Source organism: Sprattus sprattus (assembly GCF_963457725.1).
Source record: "Sprattus sprattus genome assembly, chromosome: 18".
NCBI classification, from domain to species: Eukaryota; Metazoa; Chordata; class Actinopteri; order Clupeiformes; family Clupeidae; genus Sprattus; species Sprattus sprattus.
Window position 1 is genome coordinate 26,739,268 of NC_137916.1, and position 10,000 is coordinate 26,749,267.

A 10,000-nucleotide genomic window follows, 5' to 3' on the forward strand; every position below is an offset into this window, starting at 1 on the left:
GAGCATCCAGCCCAGAGTGGAGCACAGGGAGAGGATGGAGGATGGGGGGGGGTGAGCATCCAGACCGGCGTGGCCTGCTGAAGCGCCCCAGATGAGGCTTGCCAGCTGAGGGAGGAGGGGGAGGGGAGGTGGAGGGGGGTTGTTTATGCGGGGCCGGAGGGCTGGGCACGACTCGGGCAGAGTGACACACAGCGCTGCGACATACTCACTCAGCCGTGGCCCTACCCCTGATGCGCAGACACACTCTCTCAAGTGGAGGCATACACGTTTGCGTTTGGCAAGACACACACACAAACACACACACACACACACTAACACACACACACACACTCACTCACAATTTCCTTATCTCTTCACAGCCAAGTATATACATTCACATCACATATTCACGTAGACACACACACCAGCACATACACAAACATTCCTATAGTTTCCGCTCTCTCCTGCTCTCTCTCTTCTGCACTCTATCTCTCTACCTCTATCTCTCCCTCTCTCTTACACACAGACACATACACACATACCCAGACACACACACACCCAGACACACACACATACAGACACACCCACACACCCAGACACACACGAACCCACCACCATCAGGTGGACAGCGTCTGACAGTGATGCTGCATCAAGGAGGCAGCTGTTTGGCTCAGTCTGTCTCTCACCTTTCCTAGTTCACTGCTAACGACTGCAAGGCTGGACCTGTCAACTGCTCTCCTCTCCTCTCCTCTGTTGCCCTTCTCTTCTCCCTTTCTCTCTCTCTCTCTTTCCCTCTAGTCTCTCCTTCCCATTTCCTCTCCTCTTCTCACCTTTCCCTCTATTCTTATCTCTCCTCCTTCTCAGTTTGCTTCCTATCATCCGTCCCCGAACGACACGTAGCTTCCTCTCAGCGTTCCACATTAGTGGTGTGTGTGTGTACGACCTGACATGTCGAGAAGAAGAGCCCATCCTCATAACCTCAAAAACCCCCACAAGAAGTCCAACTTTGTATTGGGATTTTATATGTACACACCCCACCCCCCCCACAGTACAGGAGGTAGAGAAGTCCTTTAGTAATCGGAAGGCAATCGGAGGGTTGCAAGTTCGATTCCCCACTCCTCCTTACCAAGTGTGTAAGTGTTCTTGAGCAAGACACTGAACCCCTAACTGCTCCTGATGTAAAAATGCAGTTGCCTTGTACGTCGCTTTGGATAAAAGCGTCTGCTAAATGACTAAATGTAAATGTAAATGCACCCAGTGTCCACCGCCACTGAGGTCCCCTGATGCGCAGATACACTCTCTCAAGTGGAGGCATACACGCGCGTTTGGCACAGACACACACACACACCCAGCATCACCCCATAGCTTACCCAGCACCATCGTTAGCCTCGCCCTCCCTCCCTGGAAGGAGGCCTGACCCCAGCATGCAGGGTGAGGCTGGAGCGGTTCCAGGGGTTAAGCAAGGCGGGCGTGAATCACCCACGGCTGACTGGAAAGGGCCCTGGACAGTGTGTGTTTGTGTGTGTGTTTGTGCATGTATGCTCGTGTGTGTGTGTGTGTGTGTGTGTGTGTGTGTGTGTGTGTGTGTGTGTGTGTGTGTGTGTGTGTGTGTGTGTGTGTGTGTGTGTGTGTGTGTGCTAGTGTGTGTGTGTGTGTGTGCTAGTGTGTGTGTGTGTGTGTGCTAGTGTGTGTGTGTGTGTGTGTGTGTGTGTGTGCGTGTATGCTCGTGTGTGTGTGTGTGTGTATGCTAGTGTGTGTGTGTGTGTGTGTGTATGCTAGTGTGTGTGTGTGTGTGTGTGTATGCTTGGCAGGGCGGCCGCCTCCACAGTGAGCAGACAGGCAGCGCTCATGAATACTTAAAAGCGCTGCTTTTTCTCCTCCCTTTCTTTGCCCAAACTGTCCCGAAACGCTCAGGGTGCTGCTGTCACAACAGTGTATCGTACAGAGACACACACACACACACACACACACAAACACACACACACACACACACACACACACACACACACACACACACACACACACACACACACACACACACACACACACACACACACACACACACACTGTCCTTTCTCTCTCACACACATTCAACTAGCCAAACCTGAGGTGGTTTTGTTTCTATTCTCTCATCTCCCATGTTGTGACCTACTGTAACTCTCATGCGGTCATTCACCTCTTTTCTCTTTTTCATCTCCTCTCCCTCTCTCCTCTCTCCTCTCCCTCTCCCTCTCTCTCTCTCTCCCTCTCCCTCTCCCTCTCCCTCTCTCTCCTCTCCTCTCTCCCTCTCCCTCTCTCTCTCCTCCTCCTCCTCTCCCCCTCTCCTCTCTCTCTCCCCCTCTCCCTCTCCTTCTCCCTCTCCCTCTCCTCCTCTCCCTCTCTCTCTCCCCCTCTCCCTCTCCCTCTCCCTCTCCCTCTCCCTCTCCTCTCTCCCTCTCCCTCTCCCTCTCCTCCTCTCCCTCTCTCTCTCTCCCTCTCCCTCTCTCTCTCCTCCTCTCCCTCTCCCTCTCTCTCTCCTCCTCCTCCTCTCCCCCTCTCCTCCTCTCCCCCTCTCCCTCTCTCTCTCCTCCTCTCCCCCTCTCTCTCTCCTCCTCCTCCTCTCCCCCTCTCCCTCTCTCTCTGGTCCCTGCCAGGGATCTGAAGCTGGATAATGTCATGCTGGACGCTGAAGGCCACATCAAGATCGCTGACTTTGGCATGTGCAAGGAGAACATGTTAGACGGCGTGACCACCAAGACCTTCTGCGGGACCCCCGACTACATCGCCCCCGAGGTGAGCCGCCCGATAAGTGGGTCCCCTCTAGTAGCAGCAAGTGTGTGTGTGTGTGTGTGTGTGTGTGTGTGTGTGTGTGTGTGTGTGTGTGTGTGTGTGTACAGCAGGCCCTATGAAGATGGTTCCTGTAGGCTCCAGCCATAAAAGTACACGCACCTTCACACATTTGTAGTCTAATGCGCTTACACTCAACCCCCCGCCCCCAACACCACACACACACACACACACACACATGTGTCTGATCGTTTCTTATGTGCTAATAAGAGTCCACTCAGCTCCTTCATTAGCATTGTAAAGGGAGAGCTCCATGTTTCGGTGAGGTAGAATGAGCTCCATGTTTCGGTGGGGTAGCGCAGGCTGTAGAGACCAGAGCAGAGCGGAGCACATGGGGGTTGAGTGAGCAGGCAGAGGGCCTGGCGCTGGCCTACATATCTCCTGTGTGTATTATTCATGGGACTGGAGAGTACTTAATGCAGAACACTACATACAGCTGTGGCCATGTAGCACTGCGCTGTACTGTACCTATGCTACACGAACACACACACACACACACACACACGAGCATACACACACACACACACACACACACATACACACTCACACACACACACACACACACACACATGCATAAACACACACCCACTCACACACCCACTCACACACCCACTCACACACACACACACTCACGCACACACACTATTGCATACGCATACACAGACTACCACATTCACACACCCTTACATACACACTCACACACACATGCACACACACTCATAGCCCTTTTTTTGGCCCTAGCAAGCAACCAGGCACCTACCTGCACCTGTCAGCAAGCTCCACGCACCCGCACGCACGCACACACACACACACACACACACACACACACACACACACACACACACGCTCAATTCCCCACTCCCTCACTAACTGGCATACACTCACGCTCACATGCCTATGTTCATGACTGATCAGTTTTGCATTTTTTATTCACGCACCACTAACACACATGCACACTTACACACAGACACTCACACAAACACACACACACACACACACACACCCAGTCACTCAGACACATGCATGCTTACACACATGCTCCAGTTTCGATCACGTGGCCGGGGACATTGCAGGTCATACTTGCATACTACTTACAAACCCATGTTGAGTGCACGTGTATGTATACTCAAGTACCAACACTTGCACAGGCATGCACTTGAGTGCTTATGCGCATACACAGGCTACTGACTACTGACAGCTTCACAGACTCCTGCACGCATCAACTCAAACACACACACACACACACACACACACACACACACACACACACACACACACACACACACACACAAGACACACACACAGATGCATAGTCACTCACTAAAATTCCCTCATACAGACAGACTCACCTATACACTGTCTTCTCCACCCTCACTCATGTTCAACTCTGCCTGTTTATGGCTGCCGAGATGCCTTCCTACACCCAGATACAGAGTGTGTTTGCGTGTGTATGTACGTGTGTGTTTGTGTGTGTGTGTGTGTGTGTGTGTGTGTGTGTGTGTGCGTGTGTACATGTGTGTGTGCATGTATGTGCATACGTGCGCATGTGTGTGTGCGCGTGTGTGTACGTACATGTGGGCGTGCGTGTGCGTGTGCGTGTGTGTACGCGCGTGTGTGTGCGTGCGTGTTTGTTTGTGTGTGTGTGTGTGTGTGTGTTGGGAAGGCGTTACATGACGGGGCTAGGGGGATCTTTGTCAGAGTAATTAAGTTGATTAGCTATCAGGCTTCGCTCTGTCAGTACAGCAGATGGTCGTGCTGGAAGTCTCGCACCACGCTAGAGAGGACTGGATTGACAACACACACACGCACACACGCACACACACACACACACACACGCACACACATCAGCCACGACATGCTCTCAGTCTTGAACAGCACAGGTATTCTGAGTTCATGCGTCTGATTAGGGGAAGTTATTGTAACTCAGCACAGCCTTCATCAAGCTCGTCAGCTAAGCACAGCACAGCACAGCACCACACCACACCGCACAGCACAGATTCCCATCATCTCCTAACCCCCCCTTCACCATGCCTGTGGATCGAAAGAATGATGTGGTCTTAGCAGAGCACACCCCTCATCTTCACACACACACACACACACACACACACACACACACACACACACACACACACACACACACACACACACACACACACACCCCTACGTCTCACTCCCCTGAGGCTCAGCTCTCTGAGAGCAGCACAATCAGTCAGTAAGAGTCCTGATTAGAGCACATCCATCACTCCTAACACACTTCTCAAGCTTTCACCGCTCTGACACCCACCCCAGCCCCCTCAATAACACCCATCACCCTACCCCAACCCACCCACTACCACCATCACCACCCACCCCAACCCCCTCACTACCACCATCACCACCCACCCCAACCCCCTCACTACCACCATCACCACCCACCCCAACCCCCTCACTACCACCATCACCACCCACCCCAACCCCCTCACCACCCACCCCAACCCCCTCACTACCACCATCACCACCCACCCCAACCCCCTCACTACCACCATCACCACCCACCCCAACCCCCTCACTACCACCATCACCACCCCAACCCCCTCACTACCACCATCACCACCCACCCCAACCCCCTCACTACCACCATCACCACCCCAACCCCCTCACTACCACCCACCCCAACCCCCTCACCACCCTCACTACCACCATCACCACCCACCCCAACCCCCTCACTACCACCATCACCACCCACCCCAACCCCCTCACTACCACCATCACCACCCACCCCAGCCCCCTCACTACCACCATCACCACCCACCCCAGCCCCCTCACTACCACCATCACCACCCACCCCAACCCCCTCACTACCACCATCACCACCCACCCCAACCCCCTCACCACCCCCCACCCCCCTCACTAACACCATCACTACCCACCCCAACCCCCTCACTACCATCACCACCCACCCCAACCCCCTCACTACCACCATCACCACCCCAACCCCCTCACTACCACCATCACCACCCACCCCAACCCCCTCACCACCCCCCACCCCCCTCACTAACACCATCACTACCCACCCCAACCTCCTCAATACCCTCACTACCCACCCCAACCCCCTCACTACCCTTTCTACCCTCACTACCCCCTCAATACCATCACCACCCACCCCAACCTCCTCAATACCATCATCACCCACCCCAACCCCCTCTCTGCCCTCACTAACACCATCATCATAAGGCTCTCCTGGGCCTGGGTCTGGGTCTGCTCATGGGGAAGGTCCTGTTCTGGCTGAAATTGGCTGTGATTGGTGTGTCTGTACATCCGTTTGTTGAATGTTGTGTTTTTTTTTTGTTTTTAATTCCAGATCATCGCCTACCAGCCATACGGGAAGTCGGTGGACTGGTGGGCCTTTGGCGTGCTGCTCTACGAGATGCTGGCTGGGCAGGTGAGTGGCATAGGGTTGCCAGGTGGAGGGGTGGGTTGAGTGGGCAGGTGAGTGGCACAGGGTTGCCAGGTGGAGGGGTAGGGTTGAGTGGGCAGGTGAGTGGCACAGGGTTGCCAGGTGGAGGGGGGGGGTTGAGTGGGCAGGTGAGTGGCACAGGGTTGCCAGGTTTAGGGGTGGGCTGAGTGGGCAGGTGAGTGGTACAGGGTTGCCAGGTTTAGGGGTGGGCTGAGTGGGCAGGTGAGTGGCACAGGGTTGCCAGGTTTAGGGGTGGGCTGAGTGGGCTGAGTGGGCAGGTGAGTGGCACAGGGTTGCCAGGTTTAGGGGTGGGCTGAGTGGGTAGGTGAGTGGCACAGGGTTGCCAGGTGGAGGGGTGGGCTGAGTGGGCAGGTGAGTGGCACAGGGTTGCCAGGTGGAGGGGTGGGCTGAGTGGGCAGGTGAGTGGCACAGGGTTGCCAGGTGGAGGGGTGGGCTGAGTGGGCAGGTGAGTGGCACAGGGTTGCCAGGTGGAGGGGTGGGTTGAGTAAGGCAGTGGGGTGTAGTTTGCACATCTGGCAACCAGAGTGGTACAAAAGTGGCCAGCTTGCTGATGCTGCCGTGTGTGTGTGGGGGGGGGGGGGGGGGGGGGAGTGAGAGTGTTGTTGGGGGGGTGGCCAAAGTCTGTGTCTGTGATTGAGGAGGAAACTGTGCTTTGTACTGAGGCTTTGTGTTTGTGTACTATATGCTGTGTGTGTGTGTGTGTGTGTGTGTGTGTGTGTGTGTGTGTGTGTGTGTGTGTGTGTGTGTGTGTGTGTGTGTGTCTGTGTGTTTGTGCGCTCTCGGGCATGCATGCATGGGGCGTGCACGCTGTACTCTTTGTGTGTGTCCCTCCTGCTTCTCCGAGTAGCTTTTGGCTGAGGAAAAACTCCTCATTCAAGGTCAGTTTGTATTAATTAGGTGTGCAAAGGAGAGAGAGTGACGTGGAGTATTTCATGCCTCTCTGGCTTAGTAATTATTTATGAGCCGCTCTGAAGCAGCGGCTGCTTTGAGTGCTGGAAATAATTTGCGAATTGTTTCCGGTGGGGAACCGGTGTGCCGGCTCTGCACAGAGTAGAGAGCGGGTAAGAAGGCTCGCTGGAAACAACAGCAACGCCCAGAACAGGTGTCTTTTTTTACGTTTTCTTTAGTTTTTTTATATTTGATTATTGTTTTCTATTTGAGAGCTTGGGGGAAGAAGGCTGTGGCTGAGAGTACAAGTGGAGGCCAGAGTTTTTAATTAATTATTAATGGAGGCAAGAATGTTTATAAGAAGCCAGAGTGTTTATTAATGGAGGCCAGAGTGTTTATTAGAGGCCATTTATTAGAGTGTTGGAGTCCTTCTCAAACACTTCTGAGGTGTGAATATAGACACAGGCGCTCCGGTTTACACAGGGTGAGTGTGCTTATTAATGGAGGCCAGAGTGTTTATAAGAAGCCAGAGTGATTTTTAATGGAGTCCAGAGTGTTTATAAGAGGCCAGAGTTTTTATTAATGGAGGCCAGAGTGTTTATAAGAAGCCAAAGTGATTTTTAATGGAGTCCAGAGTGTTTATAAGAGGCCAGAGTTTGTATGAATGGAAGCCAGAGTGTTTATAAGAAGCCAGAGTGATTTTTAATGGAGTCCAGAGTGTTTATAAGAGGCCAGAGTTTTTATTAATGGAGGCCAGAGTGTTTATAAGAGGCCAGAGTTTTTATTAATGGAGGCCAGAGTGTTTATAAGAAGCCAGAGTGATTTTTAATGGAGTCCAGAGTGTTTATAAGAGGCCAGAGTGATTATTAGAGGCCAGTGTATTGGAGTCCTTCCCAAACACTTCTGAGGTGGGAATATAGACACTTGCAATACAGGCGCTCCGGTTTACAAAGAGTGATACACCTAAGATTCAGATAAAGAGAATGTACAAGAGAGTTAACATGGGGAAAAAATAAATGCTTAAGAATATGGGCTAGTTAAGCTGTCAAACAGTGAAATGGAGGGACGACCACGCGAAATTGAACAACAGGAAAACAGAAGAAAACGCTAGAAGGAGGTGGGAAATTATGATAGCGCCCAAATGACAGGGCTGCCTGAATGAACATTGTAATTAAGCGGCCAGCATAGGTGAGAGTCACAGGGGGGGGCGACTCTAGAACTGATTGGCTGAGCAAAACTGACCGGCAAACAAGCAGAGTGGGTGGCAGTTGTTGGAAGTGTTGACGAAGTGTGTCCTTTTTTTCGTGTGCGTGTGTGTGTGTGTGTGTGTGTGTGTGTGTGTGTGTGTGTGTGTGTGTGTGTCTCGTGTCTGGTAGCCTCCGTTCGACGGAGAAGATGAAGACGAGCTCTTCCAGTCTATCATGGAGCAGCACGTGTCCTACCCCAAGTCCATGTCCAAGGAGGCAGTGGCCATCTGCAAAGGGGGTGAGTGCAGCAACACACACACACACACACCACACACACACCACACACACACAAACAAACACACACAAAACACAAACATAGTGGACAGAGGTTAGGGTTACCTGTGAGTCGTTACCCAGCTGGGCCCAGTTGCATATCTAGAACCAGTACCTCAAATCGCAATCAAATCAAGGCAGTCATGGGGGGCATGGTGGCGCAAGCCGATAAGCCCCCATTTACGGCTTCATTGCTCGCGGGAACACAGGTTCGATTCCGGCCTGCTGTCGTTCTCCCGATCCTCTCCCCACGTCTTCTCCGCCTCGGTCCTGTCCAGAAATCTTCACTGTCCTGTCCAAATAAAGGCATAAAAAAAGGCAAAAATAAATCTTTAATAAAATAAATATAGGCAGTCATGATGCCCTTGGCCTGCAACGTTACCCCCTCGCAACATTTTCAAAACGGATCTGCATGAGTACGTCTGTGTGGCCTTCTGTGGTTTTCTGGTAACATCATGTTATTCAGCCATTCTGATGGATTTTCTCACCCTATTTCCTGATCATTTGACAGTTACTAACATTATCTACAAGGAAACAACTCCTAGGGCTACATTGCAATCTCACTGGGTGAGCCTAATTTCATTGAAATCTCTGATACACTGCCAACAAAAACAAATCACTGAATCTCTAGTGTACACACAAATCTAATGATCAATCTCGAGGGAAACATCCACGACGGTTGGGGAAAGCAGAGTGAACCATTGAAACCCTATCAATAGCACAGATCCAATCAGAGCCTCTTCTGGTGCCAGACCGTCCTCCCCATTGATAGGCCGAAGCACCGACACATGACAAAAAACTCATTGTGCCATAATTGCAGCATGTAATGGCACTAAGAACGTGTTTTCCGACAACTTCTTCCTCTCTCGGAGCCCTGTTGTTTGATTGCACAAGTGTGGACGGGGGTGTTGAAATTAGCCGGCGTAATTAGACTAGCCGGGATGAAATGCTATTGTCGTGTAGAGACGAGCTCCACAACTAGCTCCGCACTAAGCAAAGGACCCCCGCAACCCCAGTGGCAGTGGCCTCTCCTGCGCACCTCACACAGCATGTAGGGTAGGACGGGGGGGGGGAGGGGGGGAGCGGGGGGGGGGGGGGGGGGGGGACGGCAGTTTGGTTCGGAAGTAAACTCCTCTGAAGATAAACGTGGTGATGGGGTTTTGTTGTTCTTTACTGTCTGGCTGTTGGTGTACAATGAGAGGGTTAGCTGTCTGTGTCTGTAGCTGTCTCCACCCGTCTCTCATCCATTCAGTCCATCCATCCATCTATCCATCTATGTACTTATCCATCTATCTACCTACCCATCGATCCGGATATCGGTCTATATATC

The 10,000-nt window shown here is 52.3% G+C and overlaps 1 protein-coding gene across 1 annotated transcript in view; it reads left to right on the top strand.

The window, feature by feature from the left end:
- The window catches only part of LOC308379214 (protein kinase C beta type-like), a gene marked incomplete at both ends in the record, with an annotated part of 146,195 nt that overhangs the window by 104,494 nt on the left and 31,701 nt on the right, over positions 1–10,000 (top strand). Inside the window, 4 exon segments of the mRNA XM_080856272.1 lie at positions 2,613–2,751; positions 6,146–6,226; positions 8,527–8,628; positions 8,630–8,635. Of these exon segments, the coding sequence (XP_080712398.1) occupies positions 2,613–2,751; positions 6,146–6,226; positions 8,527–8,628; positions 8,630–8,635 (328 nt within the window).